The sequence below is a fragment of the Dunckerocampus dactyliophorus genome, chromosome 10 (genome assembly GCF_027744805.1).
Source record: "Dunckerocampus dactyliophorus isolate RoL2022-P2 chromosome 10, RoL_Ddac_1.1, whole genome shotgun sequence".
NCBI lineage: Eukaryota > Metazoa > Chordata > Actinopteri > Syngnathiformes > Syngnathidae > Dunckerocampus > Dunckerocampus dactyliophorus.
The window spans coordinates 15452963-15478518 of NC_072828.1; the positions used below are offsets into that span (position 1 = coordinate 15452963).

Sequence of the window (25556 nt, forward strand, 5' to 3'; positions counted from 1 at the left end):
CATGGTACTTCCAGTCAGGAAGGTGTAGGTGTGCAAGAAGGGACAAAGATGGATTTCCAGCCTGAGCCACTTTAGCCACACGTCGTATAGTTTAATTACACTGTACAAAAACTCCTGGATTGGGCAGATGTAACAGGAGAGGGTTCTGACCTCACTTTTCAACTGTTTTCCTCTCCAGATAGCAGTGGTTGCTTTGCACGAATCCTATTGTATTGACGTTTGTGTTTTTGCAGTACACAATGTAGAATTTAGTCTAATACAACTTTATTCTTTCGATATAAGCCCATACCAAGTGGTTGGTTGCCAGACTAGTGGTTGTGGACCCTTGCATGCATACCACACCAAAAGCATTGGGTCACATGGCAACAGGAACTAAAAATGTAGTTGGATATGACAGCTTCCACCCTTCTGGTAAGACTCTCCACAAGATTTTGGAGTGTGTCTGTGTTAATTTTGAGCATTGACATGAGAGAGAGTACTTGTCAATCACAATTTCTGTTCTAATTTATCCCAAAGGTGTTCTTCCACACCAAACCCATCCAAGCATGCATTTACACACCTTGCTGGTACAGATAAAGGCCTTCCCCAAACGGTTCCCACAAAGTTAGGGGAGGTGACGTGATACACAAACTAAACATAAAGGTTAATGTTATATAATTATGTTACTGTACACCCTGCGCCCGTGGATCTTTTTTACTCTAAAACACGTCTGGTTACATTCTCAACACTTATTACACGTTCTTTAAACCCCAAAGATGTGTTGTGGTTTGTGCCGTAAAGTCAGTTAAGTGTGGACAGACAGGATTTCAGCACTACTCTGGAAAAATCTGCTACCCAGGCTGTCACTGGTGCCTTGTGGCATCGAGTGGCGGATAAAACTTCACGACCAGTTAAAGCCAAAATCAACAGGGACTCTGTAAAGAGATGGGCCAACATCTGAAATTCAAGTGAGACAGGAAGCTTTGTGATTTGAGCACAGGAAAAGCTCATTCATAACGCGATTCATTAGGCGTTTTGCACTGAATAAGCAGCCTTTGTATGTTTATGAAATAATATGTGGTTTAACTTCTCATAATTTATGCCTCTATGTATTGATTGAGCAGTAATACATAAAGCAGTGTACTGATTTCTATCACGCTAGCTGGGCCCTTTTTTATAATTATGAGTAATTTTTGTTGCTTTATTTTAGTGAATGACAAGACCAGCAACCATTGACTACATGTAGACCGACCAAATATTGTAAAAGTAGTCAAAGACTGTGAAGAGGTAGACTGGTACTGAGGGGGATGTTTGTTGCTGCATACACTGATTAGCATATCTAACAAAGGTGAGTACACCCCGTACATTTCAGCCATCATTTTCATTATGTCTCGAGACATTATCGTTATCATTATCTCTAGAGACAGTATTATAGAAAAGACATTTGGATATACAGTCGTCCCTTGTTTACAGCAACTCACACAGTTAGCAAGTTTGCTAGCGACTATTGACTACAACAGAAAAGGGCACGAAGGAGACTGATTGACAATGTTCTACAGCCAATCAGAACGCAGCACACAATGGGCGGGTTCTCCCTTAGCTAATAAGGGCTATTGTGGCTCTATATTTAACCAGCTATTGTCTACTGTGGGTTCCTAATATGCTCGTACAGGCACGTAAACACATACTGAGACTAGGTGGAGCCTCACATCAACATCACTTCAACAACACCCTCTACTGGTGGCAGTAGTAAATACAATAACAGGCATATACAACAGAGCACTGAAGGTGCGGGTCATTGTGGGACACCTTGTGGGGCGAAATTCATCTGGGCATGTTGACAGTAATATGTACTCACTTGCCTGCTTTGCATTTCCGGTGAATAGTACATTTATATTGCCATACAGGCTGTACACTGAGTACTCTAAAGTATATCCAAGTGTCATTTACATAGCATTGTCTCGATATGATAAAATGGTTGCTGAAATATCATACAGTACAGGGAGGCGGGGATTAAACAGAAATGCAAATCACAATGTTGCGGATAAATACATCATAAACTGATGTACTGAAATTCCTGATTATGATGCATTGAAAAGGCCCAATAGCTTTTACACTACCATTGCAGTGTTTTTGTGATTTCTTCCAAATGCACACATTGTCATCTAATACAGTGTTTCTCAACTGGTGGGTCGGGACCCAAAAGTGGTTAACAGACGTATTCTGAGTGGGTCACAGACAGCAAGTCAAAAATGTTTAAAATATTTGTATTTATTAAATACAATAATAATAAAATGAAATATTACATTTAAATAATATAAAATCCAATTATAAGGCAAATATCAAAATAAAAAAATATACATCGGACTATCAGAAAATCACATTAAAATATTTAATGTAATTTAACATTTATGTATTTCAAAATAAAATTTGAAAATAAATAAATACTTCAGACTATTAAAAAATTGCATGAAATGTATTAATATAATTATTATACAGAAAATTGCAGAAAAAAACTACATTACAAAACATTACATAGTATAGCTCTGAAATTGCATATATAATATATATATAATAATATAATAATATATATATAATCGTTTCATGTATGTGTTTTGAAGGCTATTTTAACTGAAAATAAATTAGCATCCTTTTACCTTTATATAAGTGGGTCACACCACAATGACCATGGGAAAATGTGGGTCACAGGTTAAGACCAGTTGAGAAATCCTGATGGAATACACATGCATGCACACACACACACACACACACACGTATGTTCGTTGCCAACACACTCAAAAGCAACCACCACCTGTTTGTAGAAACACACATGTGTTTATGTACCACACACACACAAACACACATACACACACTTCCTTTAGGACAAACACAATTCAGGAAACATTAGCAGCATTAGCTAGGAATGCTAATTAAAACAAACAGCTCATGGTTCATTTGTGAGGTGGGAACTAGCTCTAATTGAGACTTTTAAATGTAAGTGTGTGTGTGTGCGTGTGTGTGTGTGTATGAGTGTGTTCAAATGCACAAAAAAACACATTTCCATGCCAGAGGTCTGGGAACCATTGTGCGCTATTATAATCCCGCTTTCTTTCTCCAGTTATGCTTTCAAACTCAGTGTGAATTGTTCACCATAAACAAGCTTCAGCACAAAGAGATTCTTGTGTAGACAAAAGGGAACTAATAAGTATTCTGTAGTTTGCCTGAAATCCCAATCGCCTCACCTGCACCAAAGGCGAAAAAGTAGGTCTGGTTGGGGTTCCTCTGTAGCAGGGTGGCCACACGGCGTGCCATGCGCTCGTTGCGCTTGTAGATGAGCTCCTGGCGGAAGTAGCTGTCAATCTGCTGGGCCGTGCTGCGGTCGTGAGCTGGTAGAGAGCTGTTGATGAAGTGAGGCAACTGTGAGGGAAAGAAAATGTATGAAGGTTATTGTAGTAAAAGGCTGTGTACCATACTACCTCCGTGTCATATTTACATCTGTGTCATACAGATGGACTTCAACTTTTTGGCCGTGGGCTGTAGACAGAACAGCACAAGTAACGTCCAAATTCGAGAAATTTGAGAGAAATGAGAAACGGCTGCTTAAGTATGAATAAGTCTTCATTCAGCCCAGCTTACGGAACATTGAACGCCTGGGTAAGGTCTGCTTAAGTATGATTAACAAACAAAATGAAACTGAAAATGTGAATTACCTCTATCAACATCTAGTTAGCATCCTATAAAGGCCAAGCTCCGCCCATTGCCTCATCACAACAGTCGTAGCTCCTGGACGGTCCACGTCCCTCCTTTTGAAATTATATCTGAATCACTATTATCTTGGAGTACTATCACACTTCGAGGTCCTGCGCAGGGAACCCAGAAGCGACTTATCGCCCTACTGGAGGGGGAGCGTGAGGAGTGAGCTGACGACATGAAATATGTAAAATTCTGACATGTCATGACTGTGAAAACATTAATTTTCTATCCTATTGTTGTCAAAATGTTGTGTATGGTGTGTTCTGTACACTGGAGGATGAGCTGTTTGCCTGCCCAGCAGACATGAAAGTCTAAGTGGCGGTAAGATTCTGCCTGAGTAACAATGTAAATGGCAAAAAAAATGCCAGAGTAACATTTGAGAACCCCCAATCACTATTCCAAGCTGCTTGTTGGAAGTTTTTAACATGTCCAAAGTTTGGAACGGCTAGCACCATCGGTCAACATTTGGACATGTCTGTAAACCAGCTGAAAAACTAATAAATAGTCCAAAAAACATATGCCTTTGTTTTTCACTGAATTGTTAAACGGTACAGTGAGACAGAGCCTAAAGCATTCAGATAAGGCATTCTAAGCAGCTGTGCTAAGTCTAAACTGACACATCTCAGAATTACCGCATTGACCCGAATATAAGACTGAGATACAACATATTTTTCCTTTGAACAAAGTCTTTAAAAGACTTGTGGTCTTATAGTCAGGGTCAGAAATTCTGAAATTTATACACGCAAACCAAAAGGTGGCACGGACTTCTCCCCACTGCTCATTCTATTCCTCCTTGAAAACTCCTTGCTTCCAAACAAAGAGGCATATTTTTCCCAAATATTTTGGCCTGAAGTCTCAGTGGAACAACTTTAAGGGGCCCTCAACTTTCAACTTTTTTTTCCAACTGTAATCCAATTTGGATGTTCAACAAGCGCTACGCGGATGGAAAAAAAAACGGGTTGTCTTGTATTTGGGGTCTAGAGATTTATACACGCAAACAAACTTCTCCACAAAGCTTTTCTTCCAGTCACTCACACAATATGATGACCCACTGCGAAAAAAAAGTGTATGTTAACTCTGTGTTAATGTTAACTCTGCTCTCACACACACAGGTCTGATGGTTCTAGCATGTGCTGCACATGTCATGGCATTACGGCCCATTTGTTGCTAATTTAAAGAGTTCATGCAAGACACGACTGGTGGCCACTGCAGGTGATAGAAGCAGTGAAACAAGCTCCCGGGGGCCAACTCAGAAAGACGTATGGACGCAGACCAGGAAAGTGACACGCAGAGCCAGAAAGAAAATATTTGAGATTTTCTCACACACTTTCTTGCGGGTCTCTGGTGTGAATAACACGTAAAGTTAGGGTTACATTGTGTGTCAGGTTTAATGAGACTATAAAAGATCAGCGAGGGAAACTGATTTGTAGAGTGTGTATTTGTGAAGTTGAGTTGTTGAGATTGTGTGACATCATGCTGTGTACTGGATGGGTTAAGAAGCTTCTGTCATTCGTTTGCATGAATTAGTAGTTGGAGCTGGCTATGCATGCTGGAGTGGTTCAATTAAGAAATCGAAATTTAAAGGAATACAATATGTGAAGGTGTTTTTAGGAATGTTTGTGATTAGGCCTGTGACGATGACAAATTTTGCTGGACGATAATTGTTCTACAAATTATTGTCGATAATCGATATTATTGACACACTTTTGAGACCATTTTTTCATTCATAATGATATGGCATAATGATGCGAGTACATCATATCAAAAGCAATCAACTTTAATTTCTCAAGAGTATTTAACGTAGGAATTGGAATGACAAGAGCTTTTAAACAAAATTGCAGATACAATTGTAATAGCTGTATTAATGTAAGCTATTTTTATGACAGCTCTGCACCATGAGAGAGCAGTCCGGGCACAGTGAGGGGGAGCCCCCACTGTTGATACAGAGAATATCCAACTGCCAAAGTGAAATTAACAGCTATGGAGACAAATATCCGAAGTCCAACATGAAACTAACTTCACCAGTCTGCAGAGTGAACGCTCTTGTCACTCAGCCTTTGCAGTAAAGACAGCAGAGAAAGGAAAACAACAGTAGTTTTTTTTTATCGTTCGATTAATCGATTTATCGATTATCGTGACGGGCCTATTTGTGATCATGTCATGTAATGTGTCTTTGTGGGCTAGCTTGTGCGTTTGCTTCAATTCCAAAAAACAATCATTCTCATTACCTGGTATTGTAAATATGCTTAGTCGGCAGATCTGTGCATCTACTGTCCACTTTGTTGATGTAAAACCGGAATTTCTCCATAAATAACAAATATTGTATTCTATTTTCATCCATTTTTTAAAATTTCCTTGTAACTTTGTTGACTTTGTTTGACTCGAATCTCCGTAGGGCATTTCTGTGTGGAGTTTGCATGTTCTCCCCGTGCGTGCGTGGGTTTTTTCCAGGTACTCCGGTTTCCTCCCACATTCCAAAAACATGCATGTTAGGTTAATTGGCAACTCTAAATTGTCCATAGGTATGAATGTGAGTGTGAATGGTTGTTTGTCTATATGCGCCCTGCGATTGGCTGGCGTCCAACCCATGGTGTACCCCGCCTGTCGCCCAAAGTCAGCTGGGATAGGCTCCAGCATACCCCCGCGACCCTAATAGAAAATGGAAGGATGGATAGTAGTTGCGAACCTGCGATGTGTCATGGTTAAAGATGATGGAGCTGAGGTCCCCGCAGTTGTAATGGGTGATGAGGTCCTCGGTGGTGTAGGAGCCCTGCAGACTGCCTGCTCGGACACCCTCGTGCTGTAGCAGCGTTTGGTTCAAGGCAAACAACACCTGCAAGAAGAGGGAAAGATGATTATACAGTACACTATGTGCTGATGCATTCTTTTGTAGTCTTAATTTCGTGCTTTTGCATTTCTGCTCAGCAACAGCACATGTAATATCAGAGGTACTTTTTTGTGGTAGATCTCTCCATTGAGGTCAAGTGCAGGTAAAGCATACCACAAAATACACGTTCAGACTTTCTTGTGAAGGCTGGAGAAAGTTTGGAGTGAGTTCTTAAAAACCTTTCTGTCTTCCACTGGGGTGCTGTAAATCTACAGCGGCCATTAATACCAAAAGTAAACTCTCTTTAGAGAGAATTTACTGCAAGCAGCCGTTGCAGTGACTCCACTCCATGGTTCAAATCGAAGGTTACTCCCTCCTGCCCCCCTCCTACAGCGCCACGCCACGTCTGATTGGCTTGACATGTGGGCTGTGGCAGCTGATGATGTCCACTGAGCTCTCTTACAGGAACCAAGAGGCCCACATGAAGCTATTTCACACACTTCTACATTGCACCTAAACAGCTTTGCAGACTTGATTACACCAAATGACTCATCTAATCATAACTTCAAACCTCAGTTGGCTTCCTTGGAGTCCAACAACCAATTGGGAAATGCTGCTAGATGATTCGCATAGCAGCTTATGCGTGATACAGCTGTACAACCAATTTAGCTGGGGAACTGGGCCATAATTTACACAATTACATGTTCTTTTCACAACCATACTGTACACCCATTGGCACTTCTGTCCATTGGCCAAGAACTGTATCAACACTGATACTACCTCTGAAATTAGTTCTCACAGAACAGAAAAAGGGAAAACATACTCAGCAGTCTAAAATTACTCAACCTTATATTGTAATCAGTTTCATAAATACCATATTGACCCAAATATGACACGTCTGAAAAAGATGGGTCGTCTCATAATTGGGTTCTGGAGATTTATACAGTGTAACCATGGTTAGCGTCATTAATTCGTACCAGAAGGTCTGACTCTAACCGAAAAGGACGCTAACCGAGTACGTTTTTCCCATAAGAAATAATGTACATCCAATTAATCAATTCCAGAAAGCCAAAAATGTTAACAGAAAAGAACATTTGTAGAGTTTTTATAATTATAGTTTGACATGCAGAAAACAATTCAAACATTCTATATGCATAGATACATATAAATGATGAACAAAAGGGATAAACATTTGAGGTTACCTTTGCCTTCATTGAAGATGTGATTCTTGACGACTGTGCCCAAAGACACGATTTGGCAGCGAGATCAACCGCCACTTTCTTCCTGTTTTGACATGAGTTGTTTCTTGAATTCAATAGCGTCACCTCAATAACACAAAATGGAGCCAAATAAACTTGCAAGTGCCAGCATTTTGATAAAGAAGGTGAGAAACACTACTGAATTCAAGAAATAACTCAAGACAAAACCGGAAGGTGGTGTCCCCGTGGTGTCTCACTGCCACATTGTGTCTTTGGGAACAGTAGGCAAGGCAAGTTTATTTATAGAGCACAATTTGTACAAAAGGTAACACAAAGTGCTTTAAAGAAAAGAAGGGGAAAATCACTTCATAAAGTTCAGTTAAGGTCAGTGTTCATGACTCTAGCATTAGAAAGACACTGGGCAAAAACGGCCTGCATGGCAGAGTTCCAAGACGAAAACCACTGCTGAACAAAAAGAACATTAAGGCCCGTCTCAATTTTGCCAGAAAACATCTTGATGATCCCCAAGACCTTTGGGAAAATATTCTGTGGTCTAGTGAGACAAAAGTTGAACTTTTTGGAAGGTGTGTGTCCCATTACATCTGGCGTAAAAGCAATGCTGCATTTCCGAAAAAGAACATCATACCAACAGTAAAATATGGTGGTGGTAGTGTGATGGTCTGGGGCTGTTTTGCTGCTGCAGGACCTGGAAGACTGGCTGTGATAAATGGAACCATGAATTCTGCTGTCTACAAATAAACCCTGAAGAAGAATGTCCGGCCATCTGCTCGTGACCTCAAGCGGAAATGAACTTGTGTTCTGCAGCAGGACAATGATCCAAAACACACCAGCAAATCCACCTCTGAATGGCTGAAGAAAAACAAAATGATGACTTTAGAGTGACCTACTCAAAGTCCGTTTCCTCACTGACTTGCGAGCGGCACAGTGTTTATATGATTATTAGTAGTTCTGAAGTAAAGGAGATGTCACAAGATTAGAATTTAGCTATAAATTAGCCACACCGCCGTATAAGACACAGGGTTCAAAGTTTAAGAAAAAAGTAGTGGCTTACACACCGGAATTTACAGTATTCTAACTTGTCCCTTATTATCAGTACATCTTTGTGCTGATTGGCTAGGAAGAGCCCCTTGCTTTTTACAGTGAGGCCTACACACAACCTCAATTTTGCTGAGCAATTGATTTTGCTGATAAAAAGGCAGTTGTCATTGTTGATCATGTTCAATCTGTCATATTGACTTTGTGACAGAGTGACAACATGACTGAAAAATGTGGTTCTGATTTCTAAGTCAGAGCCTCTAAAAGTTGACGCTGTATGTTATTGTTGTCATATTCAGACTTTGTGGCAACTCCAATCTGGGACCCTCCAAACTAAATGAAAATCCTTTCTCTCCATCTTTATGTAGTAGTCATTTAATCAGACGCTGATAAAGAGAACAGGGTGGTTCATTTCCCCCTCGGTTACTCTCTCTTTTCCCTCACTGAGAGCCGCTTGTGTTTCATGGCTTGAAAAGGCTTTTCGCTGGACCCCTGACCCTGAAGACACGCACCGATGGTTCCCTCTGGGGCTGGACGGCGAGAGGGGATTGGGTTCACAGCACCCTGCGGGGACTGCGGGGCCAGAGTTGAAATAACATCCATGGCAGCCCGAGAATAGGAGATATCGTGTACCGTGTTCCCAGCAAAGAGTACTTTCCCTTCATGACTACAGTGTAGGGCCATAAAATAAGCTATTAAACAGCCTCCTCTCCATTATCGTCAAAACTGTAGTATCTCACTGTGGCAGCAGAAGAAGAGGAGCACCTTGAATACATTAACTAGGGGAAGAGATGGTGTCACACAAGACCCCATCAAAGTCATCTCACATGATAGCTCCTCCGTTGTCTCCTCTTGGGTTTCTTCTCTCCCAGGAAACCATGTAATCTGTCAGGGGCTTTTCAAGGCAACATTCTAACATCTCCCTGCGCCAGAAGACTTTTACAGCCTCTTGGCGCCTTCCAGCATGTGGACTTGACTCGCTTGTTTGAAGGTAAGCAGCACTTTCAACGCATCCCATCTGGCGTTGCGTCATTGCCTCCTTCCAACTTCTTTGTCCCTGTTAATGCCAACACATGCTCACTCCGAAAGACACTCACCAGCATGTGCACATTGCCCCACCCCAACCTGAGTTTCTCTTGTGCCTGCTGGACCTCCCGTCTTGGCGTAGGAAATCCAGGGATTACCATCAGGACAATCCCAGTGGCAAAGGCCTGCTGCTTCCAGCTTCTGCAGAAAAGCCTTGTTTTATTCTCACTTTCGTTTTATTTCCACAGCTCCAAGGCTATTGATGGGCGTTCTGTCTTTGCCCCACTGTCCAAGAACGGCAATTTAATAAAAGGAGTGATGGGAGGGGGGGCTGGCTGGATGTTGCCTCCGCTCTCACAAATAAACCCTTCAATTTGATTTGACCTGACACTGTTCGCGGCCGTTAGGTACAGTAGGTGCAAACTGGCACGTACATAAGACTGCTCATTGTAGCAAGAAGGAAGAAGGTCACATATTTGAACCGTCAGAAATGAAACTAGTAGAGACATCATCTATCCGCAAAAGACGTTATATCCTCATTTACATAGGGCAGTTTGCATCATTTTTGCACCTGTTAAAAATTGTGCAAGCAGTCATAATAGATGAGTCACAACTCGCCCACTCATAGCATGTGCAGTTTTTTACTTTGCTCACAAATTTTTGCTCTCGTTACTTGGGATCTTAGTAGTAGTCTTTACTTGTAACAGTGGTTAATTTCTTTTTACACTTGTATGTAGGGATGTCTTCCACTAAGGAGTTTCATAGTTGCATCTGATTTGTTAAATTTTGTCCATATTCGACTAATGTTCAAACATTTTTGTTGTTGTTGTTTTCTTAAGAGCAGAGCTAATGGCCATCTCAACAAATAAACAGATCTCATTTGCTACTTTTTCCACCTCAAATAAACAGGGCAAAGTACTCAGATAGCCAAATAAACATGGTAGGTGTGCAACAACAGTACCTTCATTTATTTAGTGACACTGAAAACAAGATGAACAAAATATGGTTGTTGTTAACATATCAAAAAAGTGCACAGAGAAAAGGAACAACATGCCTTGAAAAACAGCAACTTGCCAAAACTCTGTTAGCAGCCTAATTCATTGCGTTAAAATTCACTGTTGTGATAAAAATTCAGTTGCCGTAACATGTTACATCTTCTTATTTTGGCTATTTTGTTTAGATTTTCGACTTTTATTTTCTTGATCTGGACAGCACTTCGGGGCAGCATAAACTGTGTGTTTTAAATGTGCTTTATAAATAAACCTTGACATTGTAACATCCTTACCTGTTTTAAATATTTAATGATGATCCAATGATGTTGGTTGTTGTCGCGTGATATGTAAGAAGTTGCTGACACAAGAAGTCATCTCTGCTCTCCAAAATACTTCCACACATTGGATGATATAGTAGCCATTATGAGCCAATAAGTCAGTCGATGTTGACGGTCTTCCTAGCGTTCAAAGCTACAGTAGCTCTCAACTTAGCTCCTTTGGACTGTGCCACTGAAGCAGGTGATTTTATTAATGCGTGATAAGTATAGGTCTTGTGTTAAACACAAACGTCATTTCAATTCTTTATTAGCACAAATTAGGTTGTTTTTGTATCGAAATAGGCTATTTATAACAAAAACACATTCTTTCTAAAATATGCTCAGCAACAGCTATGGTCATCCTCCATGTAGTCAGAATGGTACAATCTTGATCACATGACATTTTTATATGACTCGATTGTGAGATTGATAGTTGAATCAGACTCCTCCGAATTGAATCTTAAATAATGAACTATTCTAAGAAACCCCTACTTGTATGACATTGAAACATTTCCTGTACAATTAATAAAGGCTTTATGATGATTTTTTCACACCAAATCTGTGTGTTTCTTCCTGAAACATTGTTCCACGTATTGAGTTCAGTCGGCTCCAACCCTCCCAAGAACCATGTAATTCTAGCCGCTGAACCTCAAAACCAAATAGCTCATCAACCTCTTAATGGACCTTAATTATGTTGCTAATGGTTTGTAATATGGTGCTAATACAGCCACAGTGTGTTTTACCATCAGTGTTTACAACTTGTTGCACTGTAGTTGCACAACTGGCCCCAAAGAACCTGGTGAATGCATGAGCTGCCACGCTTATTGACGTTTTTATAACGTGTCGGAAGTGTAGCGAACACACATACTCAGGCCTGCTTGTGTCTATAAAATGATTTCTGCTGAGGAAATAATACAACATCATGTTTATGAGGTGTTTCAAGAGTAAAGAGAACATTGCTTGAATTTTAACTCAAGAGTTATGTACATGTGTGAGGAAAGCCTTATCGTAAAGTATGATTTTACTGATGATAGGAAATGTCAGGGGTGTCCAAACATTTTCCAACGCGGACCGCATACTGAAAAGTCAAAGGATGCAGGGACCACTTTGATATTTGTACAATTTTTTCCAGTATTTTATAAAAAAAAGGTATGTGTTAACTTATTATTGGTTAACAGTGGCAATATTGGAGCTTGCTCTTTACATAGTGCCTTTTACTCTATTTTCCACATTTTTGATGGAGGTGTATTTGTTTAATTTTATTTCTACCATGGGGTGCGCCCAATAAAAACGAGCCGCAGGGCACCAATGGCCCCCAGACCGCACTTTGGACACCCCTGGACTAAATGAAGAAAGAATTAACATAGTCTACTAAAAAGGTTATTACATTGGTTTGTAAGCATCCATGCACTGACTGAGGCATTTATCGGAATATGCCGATCACATGATTTTTCACAGTTATCGGCCAATACTGATCGGTGGCCAATTGATAGGAGCATGCCTAATTGAAACTTACAACCACGCCAAAACAACTTTAACCATATATCCACAGCCGTCTCCCCCTCTTTTTTCCTTGCTCATCCAATCAGCAGTCAGGGCGATCGGAATGTAGACACGCAGGAATGAACGGATACGAACACGGATATTTTCAAAAATGCACATTTCCCCCACACCAATGTAAAAAAAAAATTAACAAGTTTTAAAAAAATGTATGTCATGCGCATTTTGTCAAGGCCTGATAACGCAACCACAAAGGTGCATTATATTGGTATGCAAAGTTGGTATGTTCCAATCCCGGCACTGCACGCTGGAAACCGCGATAAAAGCTATGTAGGCTACTGACATATCTATTTGTCTGTTCCAATGTGATATTTTCTCAAAATCTGACCATACTAAATATTATCTTTTGAGCCTGGATAATTGGGGCATGTCCTGTCAAGTTCACAACTTCATCTGTGTTCATCACTGATGATGCATATAAGTGTGCTACAGTCATGGACAAAAGTTTTAAGAATGACACAAGTAGTGGTTTTCCAAAGTTCGCTTCTTCAGTGTTTTCAGATATTTTTGTCAGATGTTGCTATGATACACTGAAGTATAATTACAAGCATTTCATAGCGTCAAAGGCTTTTACTGACACTTCTAGACACTAAAGACTTAATATTTGCAGTGTTGATGGTCGATTGAGGTGCAATCTTACCAGCAGCAATATCGTTGCCTGTGAAGACCTTTTTGTGTTAAGCAATGATGACTGCACCTGTTTCCTTGCAAGTAACCATGGTTAACAGAGGAAAAACAACAATTTCAAACACAACTCTCCTTTTAAAGCTTCCAGTCTGTTATTCTAACTGAATCAGCATGACAGAGTCATCGTCAACTTTTGTCCTTGTCAGCACTCTCACCTGTGTTAACCAAAGAGTCATTGACATGACGTCATCTGGTCTTTTTGTGGCAGGGCTGAAATGCAGTGGAAATGGTGTTTTTGGGATTAAGTTAATTTTCATAATTTAGAGAGATTTTGCAATTCATTCATTTTATCAATTTTATCAATAATATTTGTGTCATTCTCAAAACTTTTGGCCATGATTGTACAATAATTAACCAATTATGTTGGTTTAAAAAAAAAAAAGTTGTCAGGAGGGTAGGGGTTGCCTTGTTTGGCCCACGACCCCAAGTCAGCTTTGAGTTTTAGACCTCTGTGCAATTGAGTTTCACACCCATGCTCTATCCTTATCTCTTAATACAGCCTCTACTAATCCTGACACATTTCACAATCCTTTTTTCTCATTTGAATTCCATCGTCTTTATTCGCCTCCTATCACGATGTGTGTGATCCTATCTAAAACAGATGACAAGGGATCCACCAGAAACATCAACATATGTTTAAAACATTCCTCTCTCGCTCTCTGGCCCACTCGCTCTCCTCTCTTATCTCCCTTCAGCTTTGCCGGGACTTATGGCTTAAGAAATTCCCAAAGAATGATTTGTCCCTTTTGCAAAGTCCACATCAGAGGTGCGGCTGAAATGTGAGAACACGGAGTGGTTGGAAGGTCCAGGTGACTGAACTCATGCCGGTGGCGGACGTTCCTGGGTTTCACATTATTGTATTGATACGCAGACCATGTCATGCAAAGTTGCGTCAAACGAATTCCAATGAAATCTCCTTTTTAAGAAATAAGCTTTGCGTGTATGCATGCATGTCAACACCCACCTAGAAACGATCACACATGTTAATGGGGGTTTCACCCATAATACAGTACAGTTTGCCATGGTACTTGATGCTTTTTCATTTCCATTGTAAAAACTTGTAAGTGTGGCAATAATAACTCATCTGTACCATTCCTCTTTAGGCTTTACCTAAAACAGGCAGAGTTAAAACACATCTCTGTCCATCGATCAGTCAGCAGAGAATGGTCACTTCCTTGTGATATATGTAGTAAAACCTTGGTTTTCTTACACTACAGTTTTCGTATGATTCGTTTTTCAGTGAAATTTTTCGCCAAAATTTTGCCCCAGTTTTCATACCCTCAGTTTTCGTACAATATTGCCCATACTGTACTGTATAGCTACGCAAAGTCAAGTTCCCAAAGCACCCTACGCGTTGTTGACTCACTGTCCGTGCATTGCTTATGGAGTGCAACTGCTGAATGACCCGCCATTGGCCAAAGAAAGTTGCGAGTGCCAGCAATTTGATAAAGAACGTGAGAAACACTATTGAATTGGATTTTGCCAGGATATACGGGAAGTCTGCATCAGCGATAATTTCGATGCATTTGTCATTTATAATTATTTCACATTGTTTCTGCAAGTAAAACTACAACTATTCTCAATGAAATGTATGTTTTGATAATATTTTTTGGGTGTTTGGAACTGATTATTTGTATAACTTCCTAAGGGGAAAAATTGCCTCAGTTTTTGTACATTTTTCTCTAAACTTTTGGAACAAAAAAAAATTTTGGAACAAAAAAATACGAGGTACAACATTTAATGTTTAACACAATCCATTCCGTGACAGTGGTTGACGGTTGTTCTAATTTTAAAACACAATTTACCATAGAAAATGCATTTAATAAAACATTCATATCTGTACAGGCAATGTCATATACTGTATAGGGTTGGGTATCATTTACATATCTGATAACGGTGCCAAAACAATACTTTTGAGAGACTCAGAGTCCATTTTATTTTCATTTTTTGCCTTTTTGTTTTTATTAATTATGAATTTATTATGTTGTTTGTTTGTTTCATTTATTTTTATTTAAAAGCTCTTGACATTCCAAATACAAAGTTAAATACTCTTGAGAAATTCAAGTTTATTGTTTTTGATACTGTTTACTTGCATTATTATGCCATATATTACCATTACATGGTCTCAAATGGTCTCAAAATAATGTTGACAATAACTTTGTTTATCGGCAATAATTTGTAGGACAATTATTATCCAGCAAAATGTGTTATTGTGACAGGCCTAATTCAAATTCTACTACTTTTGTGGCATTTGAAAAAAGACAAGCATGGCGTGTAGTCAAGAAGAAATGTGTACATTTAACAATTAACAAAGACAAAGGAATGATGGGAGGTTCCATCCTGTCTTCCTCTACACTCCCTCCCTTCTCTGTCAAGTCTGGATCACATCTGGGCAGCTGTGACCTCCACCATCAGCCATCTTCATCCTCCCAAAGCTCCTCCATCCTCCAAAACTAAACATGCCGCCTCATCTTTCAATAGTTCTCAAAGGCTTTGTCACCATGATATTTTCTCTGTGGTAACTTTTGGAATCCACTCCCTGCCAACAATGCTTTTTGTTGATCATTCGATTCTTCCACGATTATTGCATCATTGTTGCTATTGTTCTTGTATTAGATTGTGCAGGTCTGCCATGTGGAGAGGCTATTTAATGTACAGTATGTCAATGAACATGCATGTTGCTGAAAAAATATATGTATGGTACTTAACTTTTTGTTCAAGTTCCAACTAAATTGTCTTGAAAAGAGCAACGGGAGGACTGGACTTGCCCCTCGGCCCTTATTTGACTCAGTGCTGAAGCTAAGGCGGCGTAATCCCGCACAAGCACACACATTTCACGGCAAATCAGCGCAGAAATGTTCAATTTCATGCAACCATATTCTGCCTGCGGAAAAACAAAGATGGCACAGAGAACTGCCACGCACAAAAGAAACAATGGACCATGACTAAGTAGAATTTTTAAAAATGTTAAATGTCGCAAGAAAGCAAAATATAAGCATATGTTGAAGACATTTGTTGGTTTATGAGCAGGATTATGCAAAACTATTGTATCTCACAAAGGTGACTACACCCGTAACATTTCAGCAACCATTTTTTTAAGTGTCTATCTACTCAAGGGACAGATGAAACTTGGATATATTTTAGAGTAGTCTGTGTACACACTATGTTTATTATCCATTTAGAATGAGTCAACACAGTCACTATTGACTACATACCGAAATAAAAAATGTGTATTCGCTTTTGTGAGATACTGTATCATGCATGAAGTGGTGCAACACTTGTTTTGGCAGGTGCATCAAAAAGCACCAGTTTGCCAACTTTAAGACTAAAAAGACTGATATAGGCTGCCCTTTTGGAATCAGTTAAAAGACATGTCAGCAGACAGCAAGCAGTAACCTTAACCTTGGCCCTTTCGTTCTCTTCTCCCTCCTTCCTACATTCTTTCTTTCTCTCACAAAAACACACGTGTGCAACCACCAAGATATGGCAGCCCTGCAGCCTTCCAGGGAAAGTGCATGCTATGAGGAAATACAATATGATTAAAACTGCCTGTAATAGTTTTAGCACCCAGACTCTCTTCTTAGGCAAACATTGGGCTTGCCACCACAGCTCAGCGCAGGCTTCTGATCGAGGGGGTCATCCAGTGGGAAAGAGCCATAAATCAGTATTGAGTGTGTGTGTGTGTGTGTGGAGTTTAAGCATGTGGGTACAGCTCACATCTGTTCATGTGTATGCTTGTGTGTGCGCCAGTGCATGCAGAGCCCACAGGGGCTCAAAGGGCAGACATGGGCGGCCACACTCAAGGTTTTGTGGTCCTTCCATCAGCACATCACAGGATTGTGGCCTTTAAACGCACCACAAATCATCAGAGGGACCACACGGATGCTGAGGAATGTTGCAGCAGACTGTAGTGGCGCTCCATCGATGATAACTTTTGTGGACGTTAACAGAATAGTTTCCAGAATTAGGCCAGTTATAGTAAGGTGACCACAGGGACTTTGTTTGTATGGGAACATCTACAGCCATTATTAGTTTTTTGTGTGTGGAAAGAACCCACATGTACATATACGAACCTTGCCTGACCCCTTAACCTTAGTAGATTTTTTTTCATTACATTTTTGTTTGCAGGACGACTGTCTGTCCGCTCCATCCAGACAGGCTTTGGAGCTACGGGTATGGCCGTTCATGCCCACTCAAAAAACGGTACAGTCACACATAGTTGGCTACACAATTTTCAATACACAAGCAAAATTCATGGACACCCAACCAGAATGTGGTGTATAATCAATATAAACTCTCCTCCCTATTAGTTCTAAGAACTACTGAAAATAAGCCAAAAAAAAGCACACAGGCACACAATGTAGACACATCATAATTATGGCAAAGGGTGGTCAGCATCCAGCAACTTCAATCTACCTCTGCATGCATTTTAAAATTCTACTACTTGTACTACTACAGCCGTCGAGGCTGCAGAGCCTGAGCTAAGATCAAAGCCAAGCGGCTAGCAAAGAAGTGGAGATTCAAACCCTCGGTACCTTCTATGATCATGGGAAACATGAATTCACTACCAAACCAGACCGACGAGCTGGCCGCGCTGACAAAGAATGTCAAGACCATCAAGGAGTGCAGTTATTGTGCTTTACAGAAACGTGGCTAGCGTCCCAGATGCTAACGTGGCGCTAGCGGACTTTAGCACAGTCAGAGTGGACAGGGACACAAGAGCCTGTGGAAAGCGCAAAGGAGGTGGGTTTGCATTGTATGTGAACAAACAGTGGCATGTGAACGTTAAAATGTCCATCTGCAGTAGGGACATCAAATTCCTGGCTGTCAGCCCACATCCCTACTACATGCCCAGGGAGTTCAGTTACGCCATTGTTATCGCTGCTTACATACCTCCGCGAGCTGACGCAGAGGCTGCGTGTGACATCATCCATTGCATGACAGACAAACTCCATACACAGCACCCTGAGGCTCTGGTCTTGATCTCGTGTGAATCATGTGACTTTCGACAAAACACTGGCTGCCTGTTACCAGTATGTGGATTGTAACACCAGGGACAACAGGACAATAAACCTGATGTATGCAAACATCAAAGATGCACACAGTGTCACCCCTCTGCCTGCACTGGGGAAGGCAGACCACAACCTGGTCCTGCTCAAACCTCACTATACACCTAAAGTGAGGAAATTACCAAAGACCACATGCTCATTCAGGAAGTGGTCCCCTGAGGCTGAGCAGGCTCTGATGGACTGCTTCGAGACTGCTGACAGTGATGCACTGCAGGGTCCCCACAGTGACAATATGGAGGAAATGGTCGCCTACCACACGGACTACATCAACTTCTGCAAGGATGTTGCTGTGCCAGCAAGGACTGTATGCTGCTTTGCTAACAACAAGCCCAGGATGACAAATGACGTCAAAGACCTTCTGAACCTGAAGAACAAGACCTTCAAAGATGGTGACACACAAGCACTGAAGCGGGTACAGTAGGAACTAGAGTCCAGCTAAGGGCAGCGAAGTAACAATACAGAAGGAAAATAGAACAGAGGATGCAGAACAACGACATGAAGGAGGCCGTGATGGGATGAAGACCATCACGGCCTGCAGCTCAAAGAACGATGCCCACCTTGAGAGGGATGTGAGAAGGGCAAAGCAGTTAAACCAGTTTTTTTAGCAGGTTTGACCAGCCCATCCCACACACATCAGCCCCCACACACGTCACAAGCAGGGAAGAGGACGCCTCTCCTCACCCTCCTGCCCTCCCAGCAAAGCAGCAAGAGTATCACCTCGACTCCTGAAAGCCTGTGTGTGGGAGCTGGGAGACCCTCTACAGCGAATCTTCAATCTGAGCTTAGGGTTATGGAAGGTTCCACAGCTGTGGAGGACATTATTCCAGTCCCGAAGAAACCACATCCCGTTGAGCTGAATGACTTAAGGCCGGTATCCCTGACGTTGCATGTGATGGAGACCATGGAATGGTTGCTGCTCTATCACCTGAGGCCACAGACCCACCGTGCACTCGACCCTCTGCAGTTTGCATATCGGGAGAAAGTGTGAGTTGAGGACACCATCATCATTTAGCTCCACCGATCTCTCACTCACCTGGACAGAGGCAGTGGTGCTGTGGGGATTACATTTTTTGACTTCTCCAGTGCCTTTAACACCATCCAGCCTCAGCTCCTCAGGGACAAACTGACACAGATGGGAGTAGGCTCACACTTGGTTGCATGGATCACAGATTACCTGACTGGCACACCTCAGTACGTGCAACTGGGGAACTGCAGATCCGATACTGTGACCAGCAGCACGGGAGCACCGACGGGAACTTGGCTCTCTCCTGTTTTGTTTATCCTGTATACATCCGACTTTCAGTACAACTCTGAGCTCGGCCATCATGGGATGTATCAGGAATGGACAGGAGGATGAGTACAGAAAACTGATCCATGACTTCTTCAGCTGGTGCAACACAAACCACCTGCACCTCAACATCACCAAGACCAAAGAAATGGTGGTAGCCTTTCGGAGAAACGGGACACACCCAGAACCTGTTCTCATTAAAGGTGACCATGTGGAGGTTGTTCACACCTACAAATACCTGGGAGTGCATCTTGATGATAAACTGGACTGGACTGCCATCACAGATTCTCTGTGCAGTATACGGCAGAACCGCCTGTACTTCCTCAGAAGGCTGGCATCCTTCAACGTCTGCAAGAAGCTGCTACAGACCTTCTACCAGACTGTGGTAGCTAAAGCCCTTCTGTATGCAGTATTGTGCTGGGAGAGCAGCCTCAAGAAGAAGGATGCCACATGCCTGGACAAACTGGTGAGGAAGGCAGGCTCTGTCATTGGCACTGAACTGGACAGCCTGACATCTGTGGCAGAGCAAAAGACACTGAGAATCCTCCTTTCCATCATGGACAACCAGCATCATCCAATGAACAGCATCATCTCCCGACAGAAGAGCAGTTTCAGTGGCAGATTACTATCACTGTCCTGCTCCACTGATAGGCAGAGCAGATCATTCCTCCCCCACGCCATGTAGCTTTTCAATACAACAGCGAGGTCGTGACACACACAGGACTATCTACCCAGCTGAAACCTAATGTGTTTTACAATTACTGTGCTATTGTTGACAATGATGTCATAAAATCTCCCAAAAGCCTGTGAAAAAAAAGGCTGTTGACTTAGCAGTTTTGCTACTTACCACTATTTAAGAAGTGGTTCTTTTGCTGATGTGTTGTGCAGTAAAACTTTTAAAATAAAAGACCATTTGCTCAAAGAAAGCTGTGTTGTCCTTTCCACTTTCTCATGCACTCCCAATTATTATTGAAATTTAACAAATGAAGTTGTTACATATATCGACATTTCAATTTTCAGAAATAACAACCTCTTTCAAATTACCACTTGCTTACAATTATCGTCTTGTCCTTTTTGCGGTTTATGCATATAAACGCCCCGGATATAATTAGAGCATTCACTGCATTTTCTCAAATATTGGCCTCCACTAAAATAGACACTGTGTCTCAATTAATTGACAAGTGCACTGTCCACTTGTAATTTAAAACCCCCCAAATAGACACCTCCTTTTTGCCCTGAGAAAAATAAACTGGTGGTAACGGTACTTGCCATTACTTCATTCCGTTGTCAGACATTAAAGAGGAAACTGCAGCGCCCATTTCAACTCTGTTGCTAACCAAAACAGCAGCACCTACTCAGGCATGTAAACAGTCTCTTAAATTAAAGTGGGGAGGTATATTAAAGATGGTCTAAAATTATTTTGAGCCTGTGATTCATTCCTTTGGGGGTGAAGCACACGCTTCTGTTGTGTGCATCCATTTTTATATTCCACCCAGTCTGCCTCTGTCCGGTCTGTCTAGTTTATCTAGTTTATTTGTGCGTTTTGTCTTTAATAGACCTTTTTCATTGACCTTTAACAGACCTGTTTCATGTTCTTTATCACATCTAGATCACCACATACACACTGCTGGCCCGAAACCAACCTTCAATAACAGAGAGATCGGACATGGATCACTATTGACTTAACACCAGCGTCTGTGTTGGAGATCAAGCTTGCTTGTGTGTCACTCGTGGTATGTCAAACACACACACACACACACACACACACACACACAGACACAGAGAGAGACACAGACATTGCTGAGGGTTGCTGAAAACAATATCTGTCAAAGTCAACTGAGCAGAAATGAAGCCACATCAAAAAGCGCCATGGTGGGAGTGTTTATGTGCTCTGCAATGGCTGATTGCTCGTGGTTTCACGGGCTGTGCACGTACAGTACGTGCACACACTGACAGCTGTCCTGCACATTTTGGGATTATTGCAGAAGAATGAAAAGAAATGACTGCTCTGTGACTCACTCGTTCTGCCCATGAGCACAACACATGCTGAACTAAAGGTTGGGATGTTTGCTGTGTGTGTAACTTTAAAAAAGACAAAAACATGAATGTTTACTCCACCAAAATAAAACACTCCCTCCTCATTGTTTTTCTTTTACCCACACATATCTCTACCCAACCCCCCCACCTGGTTCATTTTAAGCAAGTAGTGGCCATGGAAACCCTCCAAAACGGTGGATGAGTCAACACAGACAGCTCCCGTCCTCTGTGTCAGGGTGGAGGATGAGAAACAGTGGACAAACAACTACTAAGTCCTCCTTTCACTCTGGGATATTCTACTCCAATGTCTTGTGGGCAGGCCTGTTTAGAGCCGTCTCTTTGAAACATCAACTAAACGAGAGAGCGGCCAGCGATAGACAGGAGAGTTTCTAACAAGCAGTATAGTTCAGTTGTTTGGATTCTCTGAGAAAAATGGAAAGTCCTAACAGATCCTTATGTATCACGTTTTGCGACCCTTGCATTGGGGTACCCACTATAAAGCACCTGAAGGGTAGAACATGCACAAAGCAGCCTTCTGATTGGTTGACAAAGAATGTATCAAATTGGATGCTCTGACTTTGCAGATATGGTTATTTACTACCATGATCAACAAGTTGATCATTGTTGCAATTGGCATTGGTTATAGAAGTTCAGTGTTTTGACATTTAAATTCTGGTTTAATTCTTTTTACATACAAAAATCACCTTCACTTTGTCATTAAAATCTGACTTTTAGCATCAAAACAAGATCTCCCGTGCAGGGGTTTACTGCCACAAATATTTGTCCCTGGACTTTTTGGTTCAGACTGGCCCCATCCCCCATGACGAGGCTCTTCTTGTTTATAAAAAAAAAAAAAGAAGGCGGCTGGGGTTGGGATCGAAGCTGCACCTTCTATTTCTGTAATTGGTGACAGAGCCTCAAAATGACTTGACGCTGCATGCACGTGTCACTGCAGTGATGCGCATCCTCGGCGCATATGGCCGCCTTGCTCAAAATTGCCCGCCCACTACGCCCCATGGATTGTGGAGCCCAACGCACAGCACTTGCTCTGCGTGCATAGGGAGGGGCGGCTCTGACTGTGCCAACTCGCCCCCTCTGTCGTGTTGTGTCTGCAGTGGCATGTTCCTGGGCCAGCCCGGGAGATTTAGTTACTATAGTTACCAAAGCAAGGCACATCAATAAACAAATAAATAAACGGCCGTTAATTGGCCCATTAGTGATCGGCCTACCAGGAAAACTCCCGGTGCTCTGGATGGCCAGTCTGTCCTTGATTATTGGCATAATCCATTCAAAGGTCAAATTGCAACCATAATAAAATCTTACTCAATTAAATGTAATTAACATTTACAATAATTTGACGTAAGTAAATGCCATTAAATAAAAACAAATGTTTATAAAAATAAACTAAAATGCCATGAAATATAAAAAATAGATCATCAAATAAATATATTCATCATGATAACTAATAAGCCAGTTTAATATAATCATTTAACACCTGAATGAATTAATGGGGAATTTAATCAATTAAATGTATTTGGGTTTTGGAAGAAAAAACACTCTAAAGTCTGAAGTCCATAAATTCCTGTGTATATTATTAGGCGTTCTCACTTAACCCCTTGTTGAGGCTACAAAGAAAAAGCAAACCACGTGCACAAAGTTAATATTTGATGCACACTGAAGTCTCAAGCAAGTTTTATGTGACTTTCGAGGCAAGATTGTTTGAGTTATGAATTGTTTTGTTATCTGTCATGTTTCTCATCTGTTTTCTTTTAATATTTGTTTACATTTTTTAAGAGATTTAAAATGCTGTAGCCAGTTTTCTCAAAGGAACATACAGTAAACTGTGCATTCCAGGCTGCTTTTTAAAATTATTTATTAAAAGTTGTTTTGTCATGGTCCGGGACACTGCAGAGGGCAAAGGGCAATAAAACAGAAGTGATGCTTTGCTATCTGCAGCCTTTGTTGCGCTTGTGATGGTTTGTGTCAGCCAACACTCAGCTGCTAGATTTAACCAACAAGGTGTCAGCTTGTGCTTATGAGTGCATATCATCGCGAGCAGACATGTTTGTCTTTAAGGGAACTCTCTGCATGGTCTTTGACTTCCTCCTCGCCTTTATCGGGCTGTCACCCCTTAGCCTCCGTATGACTTATACCCGTTTTATTCCTCTTCCTGTCCCTTTTATTTCTGACTTTCACTACCCTGCAGCGCATCTGGTTCTCATCACAGAGAAGAAAAGCTGCTGGTTCTGGCCATGAGGGAGCTGGATGAGATGTAGAAGGAGGAGGAGGGAGTCACTTATCCTTTCCTATCAAATTCCTTTGCCTAATTATTGCTGATGTACTGTATATGAACAAATGTACATCTCCTTTTTGTGCATTTCCGCATGCACCCATGGGTGGAAAAAACAAACAAAACATGGAGATGTGAGCTAATGAGCTTCTCCAGGAATGTTTGCCTTTTTCATAACCGAGGCAAACAGATACTTGGCACATTAAAGACACACATAAACTCCTCTCAGTACGATGAGCTGTCAGGCCCTGTTAGGCTTGGCGTTTCCGTTAGCATGCGGTTTGGATCTGCTTTCAGAGGAGGACCTATTCCCCACGTCAGGAACTTCCAGAGAGAGCGGAGCCAACATTGGGAAGAAAGACGACAGACAGGAAGGGAGAGCCGAGGACCTCTCATTATTGTAGGCTTACTGACGAGCCATTTGTTGGAATAACTCACATGATTTGCGAGTGTTATGACTCACGTTAAGGATTTAGAGCCAAGATCAGTGCCACTTGGAGTAAAACGTCCATGGGAGCCACTCCATCGCCCTCGGGTGCAGCAACATTGTAGCAAGCTCATTCACGTATGAATAATATTAAGATACCTTAAGTTTCAATTACATTCTTTCCAGATGAGCCCCTGAAGAGCTCACGGCTGATTAAAAGTAATTTATTTGTGTTTCTCCAAGAGAAGTGGAATCGTTTTTTTACATGAGCCGCATCAGCGGGCCGTCGTCCTGGGTGGGCAAAAGAGGCCGCAGAAGAAGCTGAAGTCCAAGCAGACATCAATCACAGTGATTTCATCCACATTCACCGAGTCACTCACAATCACCCACAATGTCCAAGACAAGCATCAGTTTTGTTTTTCCTGCCATAAAGAAAAACATTGCTTGGCGTTTACCTTTAAAACAAGCGGAATAATTCTTTAGCATTGAGCTTTTCCTAAAAAAATAAAATACCCTGGATCCCGATTTAGACCAAGTGGTGATGAATCGAATTCCTTAAAAATCCTGCAGTCTACCAGCTGGTTGTATGAATATACAATTAAATATACTCAAGTAGTACTATAAGTATCTGGAACAGATACATTGGACTTGCATTCTTTCCGACGGAAGAATTACTTTGTTTTCAGATGTTTCGGACCTTATGGAATAAATTAATAACAAAAACCGAGGTACCGCTGCACATAATATATAATGTAATTCAAATATAATTATTATACAATATATAATGAAAACAAGTTTAAATCTTCTGAGTATTATTTGTCACTTAATTGTATTTATGCTTTTCATTTTAATTAATATCTTTTATTTATTTACTTTAATTACCGTACTTACGGTAATTAAATGTCCCTCACAGGATCTAGGAGGGAATTTTCCCCCTCTCTACCACTGTAGAATAAATGTCATGTATTTTTCCACAAAATTCCCATATTTAGCCATATTGTCAAGCAGATTATTATCTAAATATTTATATATGTAAAAAAAAAATATAT

At 41.2% G+C, this 25556-nt stretch overlaps 1 protein-coding gene and 1 long non-coding RNA gene across 3 annotated transcripts in view; one reads left to right on the top strand and one right to left on the bottom strand.

Moving 5' to 3' along the window:
* The window catches only part of LOC129189121 (uncharacterized), a 40222-nt gene extending 15940 nt beyond the window's left edge, over window positions 1–24282 (top strand). Inside the window, exons 2-3 of the long non-coding RNA XR_008572741.1 lie at window positions 21363–21486; window positions 23997–24282. This is a non-coding gene — a long non-coding RNA (uncharacterized LOC129189121). The remainder of the gene's footprint in view (window positions 1–21362; window positions 21487–23996) is intronic.
* The window catches only part of trabd2b (TraB domain containing 2B), a 70997-nt gene that overhangs the window by 15227 nt on the left and 30214 nt on the right, over window positions 1–25556 (bottom strand). For both annotated transcript variants that reach the window (XM_054790476.1, XM_054790475.1), the window contains exons 3-4: window positions 6419–6565; window positions 3222–3396 (exon numbers count right to left, since the gene is read on the bottom strand). In XM_054790476.1, the coding sequence (XP_054646451.1) occupies window positions 3222–3396; window positions 6419–6565 (322 nt within the window). The remainder of the gene's footprint in view (window positions 1–3221; window positions 3397–6418; window positions 6566–25556) is intronic.